A 24840-nucleotide genomic window follows, 5' to 3' on the forward strand; every position below is an offset into this window, starting at 1 on the left:
AAGATTACAATTTTCGCCTGGGGACATAAAAGAAATTTAGAATTGTAGCTGTCTGGTCAATTTACTGCTTCATTGATTGGGTTGCTGAAAGTTGATTAAGTTTCTAGAAGTAAAGTGCTTTTACCAAACGCTAGTAATGGGAATCTATCCCATAGAGTTCTGTGAAATTGTGTTGATATTAACACATTCATAATCTACTTTGATATAAGAGTTAGAAAATAGGGCTTTAAGTTTTTGTCATTCTTATGTGTTTGAAACTTACAGGCCTAGAAGCAGCCCTGTGGTATGAACCGGTGCTACTCAAATGACAGGTCCATGGTGAGATAGAAAGGTTTCACTAGAACGTAAATCAATATATTGCATCCTTCACTTCATAGAAAGTTTTGCCACATAAAAAGTGCCAGTTGCACTACACAGTGTGTTTGGTGACATCATTGCTTCACATTCTGCCTCCTTATCTTCTGCTGGATTGCTGTAGTGACCAGCTCTAGCCTGTGTGCAGATCATGCTTGGAGGAGTACTAGCATAAACAATTCAGTTTGTAAGTGAATACTTTATGTGTTTTCTGATTATATTGTTGGGATTGGGTTAGTTTTAATGGCCATATCTGTTAGTGTTAACTGCTAATGCTGCGCAGAGCAAGTTGGCCTGATGAAATGAGTAAGGAATTTGGAGTCCTGGCTCTGCCTCTTTTCAGCTGATTGGCCTTGGAGAAATAGTCTAACCTCTCTGAGCCTGTTTCATCATATGTAAAATTGGGACATGATGTCTATATCCCAGGGTTGTTGTAAAGAATGACTTGCTATTTAAGAAAGCTCTTTGAAAACCCTCAATTGTATCTAAAATGATCTTTATTTCAGCTCTTTCTTGTGTCATCCATACTGACAGTTTCAAACGTTGGCTCCCATTTCCCTGCCCAATGCCATTCCTCACTCTCAGCATTTAACATATTTTTTTCTACTTTTTTCTTTAAGAAATTTCAATATTGTTGAATGCCCATTATGAACCAGACCTTGGTACATAACTAAAATTTTTTTTTAAGATTTTATTTATTTATTCATGAGAGACACAGAGAGGGAGAGAGAGAGAGAGAGAGGCAGAGACACAGGCAGAGGGAGAGGGAGAAGCAGGCTCCATCCAGGGAGCCTGACGTAGGACTCGATCCCAGGTCTCCAGGATCATGCCCTGGGCTGAAGGCGGCACTAAACCGCTGAGCCACCGGGCTGCCCCTACATAACTAAATTTAAGCAGTCTTTTCTTCACATTTAATATTTATGCTTGCCATGTGATGTAAGTAAAAAGAACAATGGTTCTGTAAGGCTGGTAAGAAAAAACAGTAATCACCTGCCTGCCCTTCCAAAGCTGGATGATTCTGGTTTCTCTGAAGCAGTCATTTCAGTGCCTTTAATTCTTTTTTTTTGGTATTCTCCCCATGTTTTTAGGTAACATTTGGTAGTGATTTTTGTTAATTTTCAGTTTTAGCTATCTAATGACTTGCTACTATGAATGATAAGAGTTTTGCTCTTTTACATATAATTTCCATCTCGTTATCCTGCCAGGATCATAGATCTTAATTTCTGGTTGGATCAATATTTAGTATTTACATCATTAAGATGGTAAATATTATTCACATCTGGGTCAGATAGTATAATGATAAACTTAATTCTTATACAACTTTTTTGTTTTCCTGGGAATTAATAATGATCTCATTTTCATTTGCTTTTTAAAAATGTATCTACTACTGATCCTTCTACTACTGATCATTCCCACACCCCCTGACACAAGTGTCAGTCTTGTGTCTGCAATATATAAGGTAATCTATCCATTTTCTTCTTCTTTTTCTTTTTTTTTTGGAGCCATTCTCAAATAAGGATAGGATGTTCTCTACGTTAGCTAGCTAGCTGTCATTTTGGCAGCTCCTTTCACCATTATTCTGGAGTTTCCTATGCTTTTCTCTTTTTTGTCTCTTCTGTCATCTTTATTTATTTCTGTTTTTGGTAGAACATACTTTTGAGATTTTATTTTTTATTATTATTTTTTTCTTTTGAGATTTTATGTGCCTAAAAGATCATTATTCTCTTTTTATATCTGATTGAAAGTTTGATTGGCTGTAGAATTCTTCAAAGTAAATTTTACTCAGGATGTTTTTAGTTAAATACGAATCTTTCAAATTTTAACATCTGGTAATGACAGACTGGTTTATTTGGACCAGCCCACCCACTGAGACCAAGTAAGTAAGTTAGATTAAAAAAAAAAAAAAGTCTGCTTGAGGTAGAGTGCTAAACAAGCTAGTGAAGAATTTACCAGGCCAGAATTTCAGCTGACTAGAGGTTGAGGGAGGAGCCCACAGCTTGGGGCAATTATTAGCTGAAATTAGAGAAGATAGCTCAGAGGATAGCTGAATGGGGTTTTTAATAACTTAAAGATGCTGAGAGAATAAAAAGTTTGGTGTCCAAGGCAGCTCTGAATCCCTCCTCACTTTAGATTAGGACCCTAAAAGGCAGTACCCTAGGAGGAAGGATGGGCTGGATTTAGAACAGGCTTCTTGAAATTGCCTCTTAGCCACACACATTTAAATATCTGAAATCAGTTTGAGGTGATCCTAGAGTGCTGTTTTCCCCAGGCATCTCCAAAGTGCTAAGGTTTTTAGGAATCTGGAAAAAGCAAACTTAAATTTTCTCCAAAGGGAAAAAAACCCACTATTCTGGGGCTTAAGTTATGTCTTCAAATAATTTTGCAAATTATGTGCTTGATACCCACTCAGGATGTAACCCCTGACACACAGGAAGAAAGCAACAAGAATATGAAAAAGCAGAAGCAATAGAAGATAGACACAGATCCGTGACAAATCTAGATATTGGCATTACCGTGCTCTGACTTTGCAATAGCTATGTTCACTGTGGTCAAGGAGATAAAAAATAAGATTAAGCACTTCAAGAAAGAATTGAAAACTCTTAAAAAAATAAAATGAGTGGAAATTATATCAAAAAGTAAAATAACTGAAATTAGGGCCTTAAAGATTAGGGGATAATTAGTGAACTTGAAGATAGGACAGAAGAAAATATTTAGAATAAAGCATGGACAAATGATGGAAAATATAGAGGATAAGAGAAAGAAGATGAGTGAGAAGGTTTAATATGAGTGTTTTGGGATTCCCTGAAGGAGAAAAACAGCATGCTAATGGGCAGAAGCAATATTTGAAGATAAGATTTTGCCAAAATGAGGAAGGCCATGTATTTAAGAAGTCTGAGAATCTCAAGTGAGATTAATAAAAAAGTATTTACCTGGGTTGAAAACTAAAAACAAAGAGGAAGTCTTTGTTTTTAGTTTAGAAAAACGATCAAGAAAATAAAGATTATTTAACAAGAAGAAAAGACAGATTATCTACAAACAGTTCTAAACAGCTGACTTGTAAGCTAAAATCGTGAAAAGCCAGAAGATACTAGAATGATCCTTACAAAGAAATTACTTTATTTTTCCTTGCCAAACCATCTAGAGTTAAGATGAAATAAAGACATTTCAGATCAATAAAAATTGAGAGAATTTGTCATTGATAGACAGACCCACACCAAGGAAATACTAAATGTTCTTAGGACAGAAAGAAAGTGATCTCAGATCGAAGCTCAAGAGGGAGGAAGAAATGAAAGGCAACAGTAGATATTTGGGTAAATCTAAATGTATAATAACTCTATATAACAAGAGTAGCGTTTTCAGTTTAACATATATGTAGAATTATAATGGCATTTACGTGGTTGGGGGATAAATGGAATTAAATCATTTCCAAAGAAGGCAAGAAAGGAGAGAAAATGGATAATAGAACTTATTAAGTACACATTGCTTTTAATAACATGATAGATTTAAATCCTGATGGATGTTTCTGCGCTATCTAAAAGTTCGCCTTACACCACTTTGCTTTTACCAAAGACTTTATATTAGTACCTGTTTTTACTAGCTGAAAGAAATCTGAAGAGGATTTTTACTTTTATGAAGTGATCGTTGCTTCTTGTAGCCATTTTGAGTTGCAAAAGGTTTCATAGGAACACTCTACTTTCAGATAATGGGGGGAACTTTGTAGGTCCATTATATGTAATTGCATACAATGGCCTAATTAAAAGGTGAAAATTGCCCAACTGGGTAAAAATAACTAAACTCTCAATTATTTAGTGTTTATAAAGATACAGCAAAATTGGATTGTTCTTATAAGAATTGTGTGGTTTTTTTTTCACCGAGATAAAACATATTAGTTTTACGTGTAAAATGTAATGACTCAGTATTTGTATATATTGTGAAGGATCACCACAATAAGTCTAGTTACCATCTGTCACCCTATGTCCTTACAAAACTTTTGTTTGTGTGATGAGGACTTTTTTTCCCCGAAGATTTAAACGCCTCTATTTTCTTCTTTATTGATATTGCCTACTAGAATATGAGTATCTAAGGTATTTGGTGATTGATGTTTTTATTTTAAGTTAATACATACAATATTAGCTTCAAGTATACAACATCTTGATTTGATATTTATATACATTGTGAAATGCTGATAAGTGTAGTCACCATACAATATTATTATAGTATTATTGACTATGTTCTCTATGTTGTACTTTTTATTGTTGAGAGTTATTTATTTTATAATTGAAAGTTTGTAGCTCTTAATTCCCTTCATCTATTTTGCCCATCCCCCTGCCTTCCTCACTTTGGGTAACTGCCGATTCCCTATTTATGAATCTGTTTCTGTTTTGTTTTGTGTGTTTGTTTTGTGTTTTAGATTCCATATATAGGTGACTGATGAGAACCTTTTTTGTTTTGTTTTGTTTGTTTTATTTCTGAAATTACCTTTATATATTGTGATTATTACCTTGTGTTCCCCATTCTACCTCTCCCTCCTCACTTATTAATAGATGAAATTCTAATCAGTTATGGAGAGACATAGTGAGAGAGTGATGGATATTGATGGAGGTGAGGATTGGTCATGAACCAGCTGTGGCTGGTATCAAACCTTTGAAAAATAGGTTAGGATAATGTCCTTACTCTGGTTGGTAGAACTGATTTCTCTGAAGTGAGGTAAATGGTAAAGCAGTTTCAAGTCTCCTACTGTGTTTCCATCTGACATTACTATTCTGTACTTTGATTTATATAACTTTTTCTTGAAGTCTCACTGACTTTAGTTCAATATTTTTAGTTTCCAAGGTTGTTATAACTTTGTATGTCTTAATTTCCTATGAGTTTTTTTAAAATTTTTTAATAAAAAATATTCAGGAAAATAAATCAAATAGAGCAAGTTTTCATTTAAACCTAGAAGTTTTAGAAAGGTTGTGTTTTCTATTTTTTGGCAGTTATGAATTATTAAATAATTAGATGTTTGACTTCCTAAGAAGTGGGATATTGCCATGTACAGTTGAGAACTTGTTTTTACAGATAAGTACAAAGGTTATTTCCTATTTTTATGTTGTTTCAATGCCAATAATGAAAAATACTACCATCTTTTGGCTTCTAGGTTGTAATGTTGCGTCAGCAGATAGAAGAACATGAAAAAGTCAAACAAGAGATGGCCACGGACTATAAGCAGGAGTTAAAGAAAGTACATGAAGAAGTGAGGTTTTAATTTTACTATGTGTTGTATAATTCTGTCTCTTAAACCCTTAGAGTTTTGTTAATGGGCCCATTTCTACTTGATAAAGTGGGAAGTATATATTCCATAGGAGGTACAGGAGTAGAAATCTATTTTTCTGTTCTTTAAATCCAGTCTTGTCTAATTATATGGTTGGTATTATCTAAACAGGGATTCCAAAATGTGTTTCTCAGTTGAGTACCTGAAAGAAATAAAACTATTTTTGTGTAATGCTGGGAAATATTGATACCAGTAACCTATATTAAATATTTTAATTTTTTGAGTTAAATCAGTGACTAGATTTTAAATATTGGAGAGTCCAAAGTATTCAGAAGAGTTTGGGGATAAATAAGAAAAGTAAGAAAATTCTAGCGATTGAGTGTTATTCTTCAGATTGGGGAAGAAAAACCCTGCTCTTACTTTTATTTAATTCCAAAGTACTCTTCTTCTGCTTACTGAATATCAGTGTTCCATGGGAGAATGGCACAAGAACCTGGGCCTAGAGTAGAAGAGGTTTTTTTTGTTTTTGTTTTTTTTTTCTGTTTTTATCATGGGTGTGGTTTATGGGGTCCTTTAGTGCAAGGCTATTGGAATAAAAATTAAAGTTTTGTTTAAAAAATATTTTTCCCTAAATTTTTTTCTTTGATGCAATATCTTTCTCTTCTGGTGTTTATTTTTTATCTGTAGGTATGAGTTGTTCTGTTTTTTAATGTATAAATCTGACATGCTCAGTCTGTTTTCAGTAGTACTGTTTAGCACTGCTCTTGCTTTCATGATAACCAATTTGTTCCACTACTACTGTTTACAAATTCTTAAATTTTAAGTCTAGAAATAACTGTGTCTACAGTTAGGCAGACTGAAGAGAAGCTATGAAAAACTACAGAAAAAGCATATAAGGGACTTCAGAGGAAATGCCAAAAATCACAGGGAAGATCGGTCTGAAATTGAGAGGTTAACTGGAAAAATAGAGGTATGTGCATAGTAATAATTTCTTCAGCATGGTCGTCAGCCTTCCTGTAGGAAGGTGCTGTTTCTAATAGTACTAGATCTGAAACCAATTTTCTGCCATCTCCACTGCCGTGGAGCTATTTCAAAGGCACATCCTGTCATCACTTGGTCTTCTGTGGTTGGTGGGCTTACTAGCTATCGGTAGTGCTCAGTAGGGCACTTTGAGGACATTTAAAAATATATGGAGACATTGGCTTGGTTGTTCAGATGACAGAGTGAAGCTGGTGTTTAGGAGACAGGAAGTAGGGACACTAAACATGTCCAGGGCCATTCCACACAGGAGGGATTACTGTACCCCAAAAGCCAGTGTTGAGAAACATTGAGAAACATTGACCACCAGTTACCAGTGGTCCTCCATGGGCAGTGTCCTTGTCCTATTTATCACCTGATAGAGTAGAGGCTCAGTCAGTGTTGAAAGTAGATGGCTTTTTGTACAGAATACTGTGCATATCAGATTGTTTATCCTCAGTTTCCATTTAGATATAGTAAACCCTCTTTGCTGACTTCGTTTTTACTAAGGCTGAGTAACTGTGGTTATTGTGCATGTTGATTCCCGAAGGATTTAAGGGAGGTGGCAAGTCAACAGTGCCAAAGATTGATGAAACAGTGGCGCAAAGCTGTCACCCTTTTCCCTTGTATCTGCTGCTCCCCTTCTCTGTCTATGCCGTTGGTTCTTCAGTGTACCTGAGAATCACCAAGGTCCTCTTCAAGCTGTCAGAGATTCTACTCCAGTATAATGACATGGGACCTAGAAGTTAGTGTTTTAGTGTTTTATCTACCTTCGTTGTCTGATTGTAATTTGAGAAATGTTCACCATCTCTCTATGATTGCTTACAATTTGTCTACTCAGAGTGACCTTTCACCCACAAAAATGCCATTATAACTACTTAGAATTATAATTTCTATGTTTAATGTTCTTTTACATCTTAATGTTTTTATATATTTGAAGAGCTTAGACTCAGAGGACTATGTAGATACTGCTTCCTCTCCAGCCATCTTCAGTGATACCTGGGTTTTTTTCTCCCATGCCCCTCATCTTCCTCTTGCTATTCATTACCATTCTCTTTTCTTTCTACCTCAAAATCCCATCTTTGATTTTCATGTCATCAGTCTGTACTTCCAGCCAGTATATATACGACCAAAGTAACCACCTTCTGATCCCTGGATTACTTCCCTGGCCCAGAAGTTTCAGCTCCCAGGGCATTGTTACTTTCTCTATAGTTACACTTGTCATAATTCTTGAGGGTTTCAGTATCCACAGGATGATACTCATAACACTCTGGTCTTTGAATTCCTTGGTATTCTTTCTTCCATGGACCTCTTGATCTCCTCCTTGTCTCATCCACCCATTCCCACTGCCATTCTTTGGGTTCTGTCATTGCCAAACTTGCAACCTTCCTGGAATCACATTTTTAATCATCTCATTCTTTGACTGCCATCCTTCTCTTTTCAGCTCACTCCCTCCAATCTCAATAATCTCCTGTCAATAATCGTTTGATTCCATCCCCAAGTGATGAATTCTGCCTCCTTTTCACTGCAGGATGGCTACCTCATGTCCTCACCGTCAGTCCTTACCCAGCTTAAATTCCGTGGTTATGTTCCTTACATTCCCCTTCAGCTCCTGTTTCCCCCTCTTCATCATATTTTCTTGGCAAAACCATAACTAGTTAAATCCAGCTTCCTGCTCTCTCTCTACTTAGCATGTTTGGCAGAATGTGGCTAGAGAAAAACATAATCATGCTGATTGGCTTCATTTTAAATTCATGGCCACTTACCTCAAGGAGTTTCTAGTGCTTCCCAGAATCATACTACATTTCCCCTCACTCTGCTACTTTCCATAATGACTATCTTATACTTTCTCTTTTCCCAAACTTTCAACATTTTTTTCTGACATTCTCACCATTGGGTGATGGTGTTGCTTTCCATTTCATTGAGAAAATGGAAGCAATAAAAAGAGAATTTTCACAAACTTCCAACACTGTATCTACCCACCTATTTGCATCTGTGCCCATCTACTCTGCCTTTGTGCTAGTGGAACTGTCCATAGTCTCCACGGCCCCTACCCAAGATGTGGTTCCAATGATTCTTCTCTCTTTTGCTTCTTCCTGTCTTCCCTACTGGATGTTTTCCACCACCATCTACATTTCTCCCCTCTTAAATATCCTCTCTTGACCTCTCTCTGCCTCTGGATGCTGCCCCATTCCCCGCCCCTCCTTCAACTTATAAGTAAACTACATTAGGCATCTGTACCTGTCTCCAATTCTTTTTTGTCCCTTTTTCTTGCACCCACTTAATAAGGCTTTTGCCTCCTCACTCTATGGAAGCTATTTACATAAGGGTCACCAATGAGTTCCACCTTAAAGCGCTTTCTAGATTTGACTTAGAGAACTAAACTGCACTTTCCTAGGCTTTCTCCTACCTTGTTACCTACTCCTTCTCACTCTCTTTTGCTCCCCAACCTTTTAATATTAGAATATACTCAGGGTTGTATTCATTGAACCTCTTCTTTTTTGTATCTGTGCTCATTCCCTTGGTGATATAATTCAGTCTCGTAGTTTTTAGCATTGTAAATATATTGATAATTCCACACTTATAATCTAGTATTGTCCTTTTTTGCTACAGAATTTCCACCTGCCTGTTTTCACCTGTTTCACAGTTCCACCTTGATGTCTGAAGCTGTGTCATACTTGACATGTCCAGAATAAACTTCCTGGTTTCCTCTTCCCCATCTCCCAGCACCATTCCTTTTCATTTAATGGCAACTCCATTCCTCAGCTTTTCAAGCTCAAAGCCTTGGAGTGACCCTCAACTTCTCTTTTCTCCACACAGCAGCCAGAATGATTCTGTTGTAAGCCAAAACATCTCCTCTCTTGTACAAAAACCTTCCAGTACCTTCTTTTATTTATTTATTTTATAAAAATATTTTATTTATTCATTCATGAGAGAGAGAGAGAGGCAGAGACACAGGCAGAGGGAGAAGGAGGCTCCATGCAGGGAGCCTGATGCGGGACTTGATCCTGGGTCTCCAGGATCACACCCTGGGCTGAAGGCAGACGCTAAACTGCTGAGCCACCCAAGCATCCCTCCAGTGCCTTCTTTTAAAAGCCAAAGTTATCCTGATGACCTACACAGTCTTGCTCCTTGATAACTGACCTTTCTTTACCTACTTTTCCCTTTACTCCATTCAAGCCACACCAGCCTCCTTGCTTCTACTTCGAACATTGGTACTTGCCTTTCCCTTCCCAGAATAGTATAACTTCATCCCCATCCCCCTGGGAGTTTACTTAAATGCCACCCCTTTTTAAAAATTGCAACCCCCAGCTCTGAGCACTCCGTTTTCTTCAAAACAGGTATGATCGGGATCCCTGGGTGGTGCAGCGGTTTGGCGCCTGCCTTTGGCCTGGGGCGCGATCCTGGAGACCCGGGATCGAATCCCACGTCGGGCTCCCGGTGCATGGAGCCTGCTTCTCCCTCTGCCTATGTCTCTGCTTCTCTCTCTCTCACTGTGTGCCTATCATAAATAAATAAAATTAAAAAAAAAAAAATTAAAAAACAAACAAACAAACAAACAAAAAAAAACAGGTATGATCATCCAGTGTATTATACATTGAATGTGTTGTCTATTGCCAATGGAGTGGGGCTTGACTTTTTGTTTGTTTTGTTAACTGTTGTAGCCCCACCACTTAGAATAGTTCCTGGCATTTATAAGAGAATGAATGAGTGAGTGACTATCAGAAAGCTGGTTAACAGTGATTACCCCATACTAGCATGAGATTGCTGGAGTTGAGGGTCCTGGAGGACAATGATAGAAATCCCTTTGATTTACTCCATTTTTATAAATTTGGGCTCATTTTCTTATTGACATGAAGTGATCCATCATTCATTTTTACTATTTGGCATTGGGTGACAAAAGTCTGTTAGAATTTAGTACAGATCTCCCCTTGTTATTCAAGTCTTTGTAGTTCTTCTGTTGAGATAGTAAAAATTTGGATATCAAAAAGTACTACATTATATGAATCTATTTGTTCCTGAATTTCAGATACTGAAAGGTAAGACTTGGGCTACCCAGGGACTCATCTGAATATTTTTTTGATCTGTTCAATTTCCGGGTTTGGATATCAAGAATTTGGGTAGTGGGATCTCCCCATAATCATACTTTGAAATTTTAAAATGTTCTCGTAAGATCAGTTTCCTGAAAAATCACTAAAAACGATAACAACCTTTAGGTGGCAGCAAATCTATGAAAATCATCACGAACCCAGGATTTAGCATCTGTGTTGCATACTCTTCACCATTAGGGTGTTAAATTTAGAAAGACAGATATCCAGAGGCACAGTGTGTTAGGAATTTAGTATTGCTCTACAGTTCTGTCGGCTAAGTGAGTAATGGGGCTCCTGCTGGGGAGAAAGTTGCGTGTGTACCCAGGGAGGAGGGGGAAAATAAGAGTAAAAGTGAATCTAGGAGCAGGGACAGCCAGGGGAAGCACTTACAAGTTAAGTACTTTAATTGCCTCTTCAGGAATTTCGTCAGAAATCACTGGACTGGGAGAAGCAACGCTTGATTTATCAGCAACAGGTGTCTTCTCTAGAGGCACAGAGGAAGGCTTTGGCTGAACAGTCAGAGATAATTCAGGTAGGTGTAAGCCATTTTAAAATAACAAGAGGCAGAGAAGTCTTGATGGCAATGATGCTAGCTTAGTGTAGTGCACGTGTGCTCATTCATGTCTCCGCGTGTCTTCGTGCCTTGTGCTCCTTTGCTTGCTTGCTCCTGCCCTCGAGCTCTGTCTCACCCTCTCTGTCTTGCATTCTCCAGCTCACTCCGTGCTCACCCACATCAGTCTCCTGAATTTGGTCTTCCCTTTTTCTCCCCTTCTGTCCCTCCTCTTTTCTCTCTTTCTACCTCTGTTCTCTCTCTGTCTCCTTTCCCATTTCTTTGGGTCTCTGGCTTACTCGTCTGGCTGTTTCGGGCTCTTGCCTTGGCTCCACTTTGCGTCTCGCTCCATTTCTAGTAGCTGGGGTACCTTGGCCGAGATGCCTCAGCCGGGAGCTTCAACCCGGCTGCCTGTTTGCTTATAGATTCCAAGAGTTTCACACTGCATTGATGTGCATACTAACTAAAAGCAGTATCTTAGTGGCAACAGAAGCACTTTAGAAATCTAGTAAAAATCTTTTTTTAAAATAAACTAGTTACTAGTTTTTAAGCAGACTTAAGCAGAACCAAAAAATAGCTATCTAATTTGGGGATGTTTCTTCTTGGATACTCTGTTTGCCTTTTTAATGAAAAAAACGAGAACATAAAAGGAAAGGAACGTAGAAGGGAAAAAATATTTGAGACCATCTATGGTGTGCTAGACACAGGCTCAATACTTCTTCTAGACTGCAGTTCTCCAGAATATGTGGTTTTATGTTGTCTGTTTAATATCATGATAATCTGTCAAGGTTACTAGTCATCTCAGTTTTATAGAATGAAGGAATTACTGGATGAGTTAAAAGAGCTGACAGGAGGCTTTAAAAAATATTTTTCAGAAACAATCTGCATCATTTACTGCTTTAACTCTCAGTAATGTTTTGACTTGTAATCATTCCCCTGAAATATCAGCTGGCTGATAAAGTACTGCGAATGGCTCTGCTATGAGTGACTCCACTCAGGATGGTCAGGAGGGGCCCATACCAACCTCAAGGAAGAAAATTATTTACTAGGCTACACCGAGCTATGCAGTCAGAGTGGGCCAATAAAATCCTAGATGTCTAGACTACAGTTTTTTGATCTGAATGCTAAAGGCACTATGCAAACATAAATAGCTATGAGATATTGTTGTATTCTAATTGTAGTCTTCAGATTGGAAAAAAAAGGAAATCAAGTCCTACTTTTCAGTTTTCAATTACTCATCTGTGGAATGTGCTTATTATTGATTGCAAATCCTGTTTTCAAATTACTATTGTGATTACTCTGCATAATTAAACTTCATTGTTAGTAAAAGTGAGATATTATTTACTATAATTGAGCTAGGCCAGAATAAGAAGCCTTTAAAAAGCCAACATTTGTTTTCCCTACTAAGGACATTCGAATTATTCTTCTGATAGTTTGTTTAAAACTACTCTGCCTGCTTAACTCAAAAAATATTACTGGTAATATATTTCTCTTTCTCCCTTAGCAAACTAAACAAAATTAAATCTTTCTGTGGTTTAGTATGTAGCAGTATTATATAATCATCATTAAAAAAAAACTTTAAAATAAATTTCTGTATAGTTGTTACCCAGCATTAATAGATACCATCATTTTGCTGGTCTTTTTTTTGTGTGTGTGTGTGGTAGAAATCACAGTAAAATTTACCATCTTAACCATTTTTAAGAGTTTAATATAGTAATCTTACTATATGCAGGTTGTTGTGTCACAGTAATGTAATTATATGCATATTGTTGTGTAACAGAGCTCTAGAAATTGTTCCATTTGCAAAAGTAAGACTTTACTGATTGAACAACTCATTTTGCCAGTCTTGTTTCATCCTTCACCACTTTTTACCTTTGGCTGGAATATTACAAAGCAAATCACAGAAATGGTCATATTTCCCAACAGATAAGGACCTTTAAAAATTATAATATACCAATATTACATTAACGGAGTAATTTATTACTAGAACTTAATATTCAGTCTGTTCAGACTTCCCCAGTTGTCTGAAATTATGTCTTTTTACAGTTGATGTTCAAGTTGGAATCTAGTCAAGATTGCTATGTCACATTTTGGTGATATGTAAGTCACCATTGAACAGTCAAGGGAGAAGATCTGGGAGAGAGGATCAATGGATATCAGCATCCACACTTCCACCCCATTTTTAAGAACTCAATATAAACTTCTTTCTTATATATTTTTTAACATCTGAAAGTGGAGTTCACAATAACTTCTCAATTTTTGAGTCCTGTGCTTACTCAGGTTTCTTTCTTTTAGTCAGCTATTAAAGTTATAGAATACATGTTCATTTTAGAAAAATGAGAAATTGTCAGTGAGACAGGAATTAAATGAAATCACCCCTAATTCCATCATTTAGAGATTTATCATGATTAACATTTTGGTGTAAATTTTTTCCAACTTTTTCTATGCTTCTATGCAATGTAATTGCAGTCATGTACATTTATTAAGAAAACACTGTTGTATGGGGGAGAGAATATGTATATTCGGTTTTTAGATTCCACATACAAGTGAAATTATACAGTATTTGTCTGACTTATTTCACTAAGTATAATGCCTTCTGAGTCCATGCATGTTGTCACAAGTTGCAAGATTTTATTCTTTTTTTTTTAATGGCAGAATTATATTCCATCATAATAGAATATAAATACACACCAGAACCCATACACATCTTCTTTATCCATTTCTGTGGACACTTGGGTTGTTTCCATATCTTGGCTATTGTAAGCAGTGAGGCAGTGAACATAGGGATGTGGATATCTCTTTGAGTTGGCATTTTTGTTTTCTTCAAATAAATACCCAGAGGTGGGATTAGTGGATCATATGGTAGTTCTATTTTTAATTTTTAAAAGTGCCTCCAGACTGTTTTCTATAGTGGCTGCACCAATTGACATTCCTACCAACATTGTATAAGGTCTCCCTTTTCTCTACATCCTCACCAACACTTTTGCTTTTTTGTCTTTTTGATACTGGCCATTCTGACAGATGTGAGGTATTATGTCATTATGGTTCCAATTTGCATTTCCCTGATGACAAGTAATGCTGAGCTTCTTTTTATGTGTCTGTTGGCCATCTGTATATCTTATTTAGAAAAATGTCTGTTCATGTCTTCTGCCCATTTTTAAATCAGGTTTGTTTTTTTTTTCATATTAAGCTGTATAAGTTCTTTATATATTTTGGATTTTAATCCCTTATAAGATGTATGACTTGCAAGTATCTTTTCCCATTCAGTAAATTGCCTTTTTGTTTTGTTTACAGTTTCTTTTATCATGCAAAACCTTTTTAGTTTTTTTTTTTTTTTTTTTTTTTTTTTAAGATTTTACTTATTTATTTAAGAGAGACACACACACAGAGAGAGAGGCAGAGACACAGGCAGAGGGAGAAGCAGGCTCCATGCACGGAGCTCGATGTAGGACACTATCCCCGGACCTGGGATCACGTCCTGAGCTGAAGGCTGATGCTTAACCTGAGCCACCCAGGCATCCCAAAACCTTTTTAGTTTGATGTAATTCCATTTGTTTATTTTAGCTTTTGTTACCCTTGCCACAGGACACCAAAAAAATATTCCTACACCTGACTTCAAAGAGTACTTATGTTTTCTTCTAGGAGTTTTATAGTTCCAATTCTTGGGTTCAAGTGTTTCATTGATTTTGAATTTTGTATATAGTGTAGGATAATGACCTAGTTGCATTCATTTGCATGTAGCTGCCTAGTTTTCCCATCGTTTATTGAAGACTGTTTTACCCCAATGTTGAATCTTGCCTCCTTTGTTATAGATTAATTGACCATATAAGTGTGGATTTATTTCTGATCTTTATTCTTGTCCATTTATTTATGTGTCTGTTTTCATACCAGTACCATACTATGTTAATTACTATAGCGGTGTGATATAGTTTGAAATTAGGGGGCATGATACCTCCAGTTTTGTTCTTTCTCAGTATTGCTTTGGCTACTTGAGATCTTTTGTTCTTCCATACAAACATTAGAATTTTTTGTTATAGTTCTGTGGAAAATGCCTTTGATATTTTGACAGGTATTGAATTTGTAGATTGCTTTGGGTAGTATAGGCATTTTAACTATTAATTCTTTCAGTTCATGAGCACGGAATATCTTTCTGTTTATTTGTGTTGTCTTCACTTTCTTTCATCAGTGTCTTATGGTTTTCAGTGGACAGCTCTTTTACCTCTTCGGTTAAATTTATTCTTAGGTCTTTTATTCTTTTTGATGCAAATGTAACTACAATTATTTTGTAATTGCAATTTTCTGATAGCTCATTATTAGTGTACAGAAATACACTAATAAGTTAGTATGTTACTTTTGTATCCTGCAACTTTACTGAATTCATTTATTAGTGTAACAGTTTTTTCTGTAGTCTTTAGGGCTTTCTATGTATAATATGCCATCTGCAAATTTTCATGGCTTTACTTTTTCCTTTACAATTTTGATGCCCTTTTGTTTCTTCTTCTTGCCTAATTGCTGTGGTGAGGACTTCCAATTCTATGTTGAATAAAGTGGTGAGAGTAGGCATCCTTGTCTTGTTCCTGATTTGAGGAAAAGATTTCAGCTTGTTGGGTATGAAGTTAACTTTAGATTTGTCATTTATATCCTTTATTATATTGACGTATATTCCTTCCATATTCACTTTGTTAAGGGATTTTATCATAATAGATGTTGAATTGTCAAATGCTTTTTCTGCAAATATAGTGATGATCATATGATTTTTATCTTTCATTTTGTGGCGTATCACATTAATTGATTTGCAGATGTTGAACCATCCTTATATTCCTGGAATAAATCCTATTTGATCATGGTATATGATCCTTTCAATGTATAGTTGAATTCAGTTTGCCGATATTCTGTTGAAGATTTTTTACATCTATGTTCTTCAGGGATAATAGCTTACAATTTTCTTTTTCATGGTGTCTTTGGTTTTGATATTAGAGTAATGCTGGCCTCATGAGTTTGGAAGCATTCCTCACTCTTCAGTTATTTTAGAATAATTTGAGAAGGATAGGTACTAACTTTTTTTTAAAGATTTTGAGAGAGAGCACGCGTAGGGGTGGGGTGCATTGGGATCAGTAGACTGCTGAGTGTGGAGCCTGACTTGGGGCTCTATCCCAGGTCCCTGGGATAATGACCTAACAAAAGCCGGATGCTTAACTGACTGAACTACCCAGGTGCCCCAGTACTAACTCTTCTTTAAATGTTTTATAGAATTCATCTGCAAAGCCACCTGGTTTTGGACTTTTATATTTTGGGAGTTTTAAAATTATTGATTCAGTTTCATTACTTGTAATTGGTTCAGATTTTCTATTTCTGTGTGATTTAGTCTTGGAAGGTTTTGTGTTTCTAGGAATTTATACATTCTAAACATTTTCCAGTTTGTTGGCTTGTAATTGTTTGTGGTAGCCTTTTATGATCCTTTGTATTTTTGTGTGTCTTGTAACTTCTTTTATTTGGTTCTTCTCTCTCTCTCTCTCTCTCTCTCTCTCTCTCTCTTTTTTTTTTCCTTACCAATCTGGCTGGAGATTTAACAGTTTGTTTATCTTTTCAAAGGACCAGTTTTTAGGTTCATTGATCTTAAGTCTCTATTTCATTTATTTCCTCTGACCTTTAGTATTTCTTTCTTCTACTAACTCTGGGCTTTGTTCTTCTTTTCCTAGTTCCTTTGTGTGTAAGGTTATATTGTTCATTTGAGATTTTTATTGTTTTTTTGATGTAAGCCTCCATCTTTATCAATTTCCCTCTTAGAACTACTTTTGCTGCATTGTTTCCATTTTCACTTGTCTCAAGGTATTTTTTTCTTTTTAATTTTTTCTTGTTGTTGATCCATTAGTTGTTTATAGCATGTTATTTAGTCTCCATGTGTTTGTGTTTTTTCCAGTTTTCTTCTTGTAATCAATTTCTATTTTCATAATGTTGTGGTCAGAAAAGATGCTTGATAAGATTTAAGTCTTACTGAATTTATTATAGTTTTATTTGTGTGTGTGTGTGTGTGTGTGTGTGTGTGTGTGTGGTCTATCATGTGATCTGTCCTGGAGAATGTTCTGTGTGCACTTGAGAAAAATGTGTATTTTGCAGTTTTTGGATGACATGTTTTGTTTATATCTATTAAATCCATCTAGTTTAATGTGTCATTTAAAGCCAGTGCTTCCTTTTGATTTTCTGTCTGGATGATCTATTCACTGATATAAGTAGGGTGTTAAATTCCCCTACTATTTAATATATTACTGTCAATTTCTCTCTTTATGTCATTTAATATTTTTCTTATTATGTTGATGCACTAAGTATTTTATAACACAATATTTTATTTGATTTTCATGCTTAAAATTTTCATTTAAAAATTTTTTTTTTAATTTTTATTTATTTATGATAGTCACACAGAGAGAGAGAGAGAGAGGCAGAGACACAGGCAGAGGGAGAAGCAGGCTCTATGCACCGGGAGCCCGATGTGGGATTCGATCCCAGGTCTCCAGGATCGCGCCCTGGGCCAAAGGCAAGCGCCAAACCACTGCGCCACCCAGGGATCCCAAAATTTTCATTTTTAAATATGACAAATCAACAAATTTGTGGTCATAATGATTGCATAGAAGTCCTGTCTACAATTAAATGTACCATAATTATATAATGAATCTCTTATTGTAGAACATTTAGCTTTTTACTTTTTCACTTTTGTAATAGTGCTAGGGTGTGTGTCTTTTATAAACATTGAGGAGTATATGTCCATTTATATTCTTAAGAAATGGCTTTGAAAGTGAAATTGCTGTACCATTGTAGTTGTACATTCAGGAATTTTAATATATATTGTCAAAGTACTCTCCAAACTTATGTTGACACAGACTTTCACCTGCAGTATTCGGGATTGTCCATTTCCTTATGCTTCCCCATTATTAGGCACTATTATTTCTTTTTGTTTCCCCTACTTTTAGTTTCCCCTACTTTCCCCTAGTTCAGCAAATTGGACTTCAGCCCCTTCCTCCTCACCCTCACCCAGTCTCTTCAGTTATTTATTCTGTACAAGGTAATGTATAAGAGTTTTCCCTTTTGGGGGGCAAAAAAGGTTTATATTGTATTTTAAAAGTTTAGAGACAGTCACACGCTTGGCAGTTATTCTTGGGGATTTAAATCTATTTGATATCCTCCTTTCACATTATCATAGGAATCTGGTAAAAAGGTTTTGGTTCTTGACGCCGGAATCTTGATCTGTAATTTATACAAACACTATTTTAAAAAAAATTTTTTTACAAGCACTATTTGTTTCTTTGCCTTTCTCCTTTGAGCATTCCTCTGGCTTATGGTCATTATTAAGCATCTACTTTATGTGGCCACAGTATAGGATTTGGGTCCTGTACAGTATACAGTAAAAGCTTTAATCCATGGCAGATTGACTTCCCAGAGACATTTCCATTTAAATTTCTAAAATAAAATTGGATACTTTTACCTTTTAAAAATATTTATAATAAGGTGAATTTTTCTTAGATGATTCATGTCCATCTTCAGTATTTATTTATTTATTTATTTATTTATTTTTTCATCTTCAGTATTTAAATGAAATATGTATCTGGATACAGAATTAAACCTTGTGAACATTAGAAAGTTGGGAACTAAAAACCAGGAGAGCTGGGATACATAGCCTAGGAATTATCTAAGTCTGCAGGAACTTTATACTATAGATCTATGAGATAGTCACTAGCCAGTTTTATTCACATGTACCTCAGTAGATAAATCATTGGAAGAAACTAATTTGAGATACACTATTATTTGGTTAAATCTTTCAGCTCAGGGAGTGTGTAAATATTGATGACAGAACCAATCTTTCCTTCAAGCACCTTTTTCCTCAAGAATCAAAATTCTCCTAATTCTCTCCACCCCAAATTTAACCATTTTGTGGTTGGTTTGAATCATCTGAATATGCATGTCTGTAATGTATCTGAAAATACAGAATAATTAACTACATGCATGTAACATGTTCTGGGTGGGGAGAGAGGACAGTTTGACCTGGAAACTTAAGAAGTTTAGTAATTAAAAAACCCTAATTTGAGCTTCCATGGAAATAAAATAATTCATTATAGTTCCTATTTCCTATGTGGTAAAGAGGAGAGAAATCCAGTTTTCCTGTGTGATGACTCAGATGCAGGTAAACTTCTGCACACATAGGTAAAATAATGCAGCTGTTTTTGCAGTAGGTGGGCAGCATCTCTTCTCCTGAGGAGTCTCTTTACTTTCTTGATTCTTTTTTACTCCTTCTTCTCAAGATATTTATTGTATAATTTTTTAAGATTTCATTTTCTAAAAAAAGATTTTATTTATTTATTCATGAGAGACAGAGAGAGACAGAGAGGCAGAGACACAGGCAGAGGGAGAAGCAGGCTCCATGCAGGGAGCCCGACGTGGGACTCGATTCCCGTCTTCAGGATCACGCCCTGGGCTAAAGGCGGCGCTAAACCACTGAGCCACCCAGGCTGCCCCTAGATTTCATTTTTTAAGAGCAGTTTTATGTTTACAACAAGGAGAGGGAGGTCCAGAGATTTCCTTTATACTATCATATGTGCATGACCTCTTCTGTTCTCAACATCCCTCACCCGAATGCTACATTTGTTACTAGGGAGGAACCTAAACTGACACATGATAGTTTACTTTAGGGTTTACTCTTGGTATTGTATGGTCTATATGGGTTTATACAAATGTATAATGGCATATACCCATCATTGTAATAGCATACGGAGTATTTTCACTGCCATAAAATTCCTCTGTACTCTGCCTTTTCATCTCTCTCCTGCCCTACAGCCCCACAATCACTGGTATTTTTAATGTCTCTGTAGTTTTGCCTTTTCCAGAATGTCATATAGTTGGAGGTATAGAACATGTAGTCTTTTCAGATGGGCTTCTTTCCCTTACTAGTATGTGTTTAAAGTTCCTTTGTGTTTTTTCATGTCTTGATAGCTCATGTGTTTACACTGAATGATATTCCATTGTTTGGATGTATCACAGTTTATTTATCTACTCACTTACTGAAGGACATCTTGGTTGCTTCCAGATTTTGGCAATTATGAATAAAACTGCTATGAACATACATGTGCAGGTTTTTGTGAGAACGTAATGTTTTCAGTTCCTTTGGGTAAATGGCAAGAAGCACAATTGCTGGATCATATGGTAAGAATATATTCAGTTTTGTAAGAAAACACCAAGTTGTCTTCCAAAATGTCTGTAACATTTTGTATTCATACTAGCAGTGTATGAGAGTTCCTGTTGCTCCACATCCTTTCCAGCATTTGGTATCATCACTGTTCCAGATTTTGTTCATTCCAATAGATATATAATTACTGTATTAATTTGCATTTCCCTTATGACATATGATGTAGATCATCTTTTCATATATTTATTTGCCATCTGTATATCTTTTTTGGTAAGAGGCCTTTTTAGGTCTTTGGCCCATTTTTTAATGGAGTTGTTTTTTTCCTTATTCTTGGGTTTTAAGGATTCTTACTGTATTTTGTATAATGGTCCTTTATCAAGTCTATCTTTTGCAGATATTTTCTCCTGGTCCCTGGCTTGTCTTCTCATTCTCTTGATACTGTCTTTCAGAGAGTGAAGTTTTTAATTTTAATGAAGTTCAGCTTGTCAGCTATTTCTTTCAGGACTCATGTCTTTGGTGTTATGTCTAAAGAGGCATTCCTATACCCAGAGTTACCTAGGTTTTCTTCTATGCTATCTCCTAGGAATTTTATAGTTTTGCATTTTATATTTAGGTATATGATCAATTTTGAGTTAATTTTTAAGAAGACTAGAAGGTGTCTAGATTTATTTTTTTGTTTGTGAATGTCCAGTTGTTCCGGCACCATTTGTTGAAGAGGCTGTCTTTCTACCATTGTATTGCCTTTGCTCCTTTGTCAAAAATCAATTGACTCTATTTAATGGGGTCCATTTCTGGGCTCTCTGTTCAGTTCTATTAAATTGTTTGTCTTTTCTTTCACCAGTATTATGCTGTTTTGGTAACCATTGATTTATAAGTAAATCTTGAAGTCAAATAGCATCAGCCCTCCAACTTTTTTCTTCTTCAGTATTATGTTGGATAATCTGAGTCTTTGCCTTTCCATATAAACTTTAGAATCAGTTTTTCAATATCCATAAAATGATTTTCTGTGATCTTGTTTGGGATTGTGTTGAATCCATAGATCACATTGGGAAGAATTGACATCTTAACAGTATTGAGTTCCCCTATCCATGAACATGTAGTATCTTTCCATTTATTTAGTGCTTTGACTTAATTCATTAGAGTTTTATAGTTTCCCTTAAATAGATTCTGTATTTACTTAGTTCAATTCATACTTAAATATTTAATTTATTCAGGCATTAATGTAAATGATACCCTGTTTTTAATTTAAATTCCACATTTTCATTATTGGCATATAGAAAAGTGAGAAGTTTTGTGTATTAACCTTATATACTACAAATTTGCTATAATTGCTTATTAATTCCAGGAGAGATGTTTTTTTCTTTTTTAAAGAAGTTTTTATTTTAATTCTAGTTAGTTGATATATAGGGTTTTATTAGTTTCAGGTGTACAATATAGTGATACAGCAATTCCATACATCATCCAGTGCTCATCACAAGTGTACTTCTTAATCCTCACCACTTATTTAACCCATCCCTCACCCATCTCCCCTCTGGTAACCATCAGTTCTCTATAGTTAAGAGTCTGTTTCTTGGGGCACCTGGGTAGCTCAGTTGGTTAAACATCTGCCTTTGACTCAGGTCATGATCCCAGGGTCCTGCTATATCAGGTTCCCTGCTCAGCAGAGAGCCTGCTTCTCCCTCTTCCTCTGCTGCTCCTCCTGCTTGTGCTCTCTATCTCTGCCAAATAAATTTTTTTTAAGAGTATGTTTCTTTCTCTCTCTTTTTCCCTTTGTTCTTGTTTTGTTTCTTAAATCCACTAATGAGTGAAATCATATGGTATTAATGTTTCTCTGACTTATTTCTCATAGCATTATATTCTCTAGCTTCATCCATGTCATTGGAAATGGCACAATTTCATTCCTTTTTATAGGTAATATTCCATTGTGTGTATATACATATATATCATCTCTTCTTAATCCATTCATCAATTGATGGACACTTGGGCTGCTTCCATATCTTGGCTATTGTAAATAATAATACTATAAACACAGGGGTGCATGTGTCCCTTTGAATTAGTGTTTTGTATTTGTTGGGTAAATGCTCAGTAGTGGGATCACTAGAAGGTAGGATGCTATTTTTAACTTTTGAGCAACTTTGCAAGAGAGTTCTTTTTTGCTGTTCATTCGATTTTCTACGTAGATGATCATGTTATCCTTGAGCAAAGACCACTTTATGTCTTCCTTCCCAACCTGTATACCTCTTGTTTCCTTTTCTTGCCTTATTGCATTAGGGAGGACATGCAGTTGATATTGAAAAGAAGTAGTGAAAGGGGATATGTTTGCCTTGTACCTGATCTTAGTGAGAAAGCTTTGAGTTTCTCACTATTAAGTATAATGTTAGCTGCACAGATTTTTTTAGATCATCTTTAGCAAGTTGAGAAAGTTCCCTTCTATTCCCAGTCCTTATCACGAGAGGCTTTTTTGTTTCTTTAGGTCATGAGTGGGTTATTATAAATGAGCCAATGCTTTATATTTTTATGGAAGTAAAACTCAGTTTTATTTTAGTCTTCCTTATTCATAAATTGTCCTTTTAGAATTTCACTTCTATCTATTGGTAATCTGTGTTTCTAGGCTCAGCTTGCCAATCGGAAACAGAAATTAGAGTCTGTGGAGCTGTCCAGCCAGTCGGAGATTCAGCACCTGAGCAGTAAGCTGGAGCGGGCCAATGACACTATCTGTGCCAATGAGTTGGAAATAGAGCGCCTTACCATGAGGGTCAATGACTTGGTTGGAACGAATATGACTGCTATGCAAGAGCAGCGGCAAAAAGAAGAAAAATTGAGGGAATCTGAAAAACTGTTAGAGGTTTGTTTTAAAATTACTATAGCTGGGGAAATGTGTATACGCACATTTTTAAGAGAAAATAGTTAGCCCAAAAGTCCATCAACTGAATGGATAAAGATGTTGTGTATATATACAGTGGAATATTACTCAGCCATCAAAAAGATGAAATTGTGCCATTTGCAATGACTTGAATGAAACTAGAGTGTATTATGCTAAGCGGAATAAGTGAGAGAAAGACAAATACCATGATTTCACTCATATATGGAATTGAAGAAACAAAACAGATGAACATAGGGGGAGGAGGGAAAAGGAGAAGGAGGAAGACCATAAGAAATTCCTAAAGATAGAGAACAAACTGAGGGTTGTGGGAGGGGAAGAGTGGGTGGTGGGAAGGGATAATTAGGTGATGGGCATTAAGGAGGGCACTTGTGATGTGCACTGGGTGATATATGTAAGTGATGAATCACTGGAATCTACTCCTGAAACCAATATTGCACTATATGTTAACTAACTAGGATTTTTTTAAAATTTATTTTTATTAGTTTCAGAGGTATATATTATATATACACACATACAACAACAGTGTTCAATGGTTCCCCTTTCTTTGCATCCTTACCAATATCTGTCATTTCCGACCTTGTTAATTTTTAGCATTCTGACTAGTGTGAGGTGGTATCTCATTGTGGTTTTGATTTGTAGTTCTCTGATGCCAAGTGATATGAAACATTTTTACAAGTATCTGTTGGCCATTTGGAGAAATGCCTGTTCATGTCTTTTCATTTCTTGTTTAGGTTTTTTGTTTTTTGGGTGTTGAGTTTGATAAATTCTTTATGGATTTGGATTACTAGCCCTTTATCTAATAAGACATTTGCAAATATCTTATCCCATTCTGTGAGTTGTCTTTTGGTTTTGTCGACTGTTTCCTTTGCTGTGCAAAAGCCTTTTTTTCTTGATGAAGTCCTTATAGTTCATTTTTGCCTTTGTTTTCCTTGCCTTTGGAGATGTGTCTAGCAAGAAGTTACTGTGGCTTGGAAGTTCCTTTGGTCATAAAGGTTGCTGCTTGTGGTGTTCTCTAGAATTTTGGTGGTTTCCTGTCTCATATTTAGGTCTTTCATCCATTTTGAGTCTATTTTTTGTGTATGGTATAAGGAAATGATCTAGTTTCATTCTTCTACATGTGGCTGTCCAGTTTTTCCAGCATTATTTACTGAACAGACTGTCTTTTTACCAGTGGATAGTCTTTTCTGCTTTGTCAAAAGTTGGTTGACCATAGAGTTGAGAGTCCATTTCTGGGTTCTCTATTCTGTTCTACTGATCTGTGTCTGTTTTTGTGTCAGTACCATACTGTCTTGATGGTTTGAGCTTTGTATTAGAACTTGAAGTCTGGGATTGTGATGCCACCAGCTTTGATTTTCTTTTTCAACATTACTTTGGCTCTTCAGGGTCTTTTCTGGTTCCATATAAATTTTAGGATTACTTCTTCTAGCTTTGTGAAAAAGTTGATGGTACTTTGATGGGGATTGCATTGAATGTGTAAATTGCTCTATGTAGCATAGACATTTTAACAATATTTGTTCT

At 35.9% G+C, this 24840-nt stretch overlaps 1 protein-coding gene across 9 annotated transcripts in view; it reads left to right on the forward strand.

Annotated features, from left to right (window-relative positions):
* Nucleotides 1–24840, forward strand: part of CEP63 (centrosomal protein 63) — a 58668-nt gene that overhangs the window by 13584 nt on the left and 20244 nt on the right. For 7 of the 9 annotated variants that reach the window (XM_041734664.1, XM_041734663.1, XM_041734662.1 and 4 more), the window contains 4 exons: nucleotides 5495–5590; nucleotides 6456–6578; nucleotides 11135–11248; nucleotides 23050–23283. In XM_041734664.1, the coding sequence (XP_041590598.1) occupies nucleotides 5495–5590; nucleotides 6456–6578; nucleotides 11135–11248; nucleotides 23050–23283 (567 nt within the window). The remainder of the gene's footprint in view (nucleotides 1–5494; nucleotides 5591–6455; nucleotides 6579–11134; nucleotides 11249–23049; nucleotides 23284–24840) is intronic. The other 2 variants (XM_041734659.1, XM_041734661.1) reach the window with 2 other exon arrangements.

Source organism: Vulpes lagopus, chromosome 19, assembly GCF_018345385.1.
Source record: "Vulpes lagopus strain Blue_001 chromosome 19, ASM1834538v1, whole genome shotgun sequence".
NCBI lineage: Eukaryota > Metazoa > Chordata > Mammalia > Carnivora > Canidae > Vulpes > Vulpes lagopus.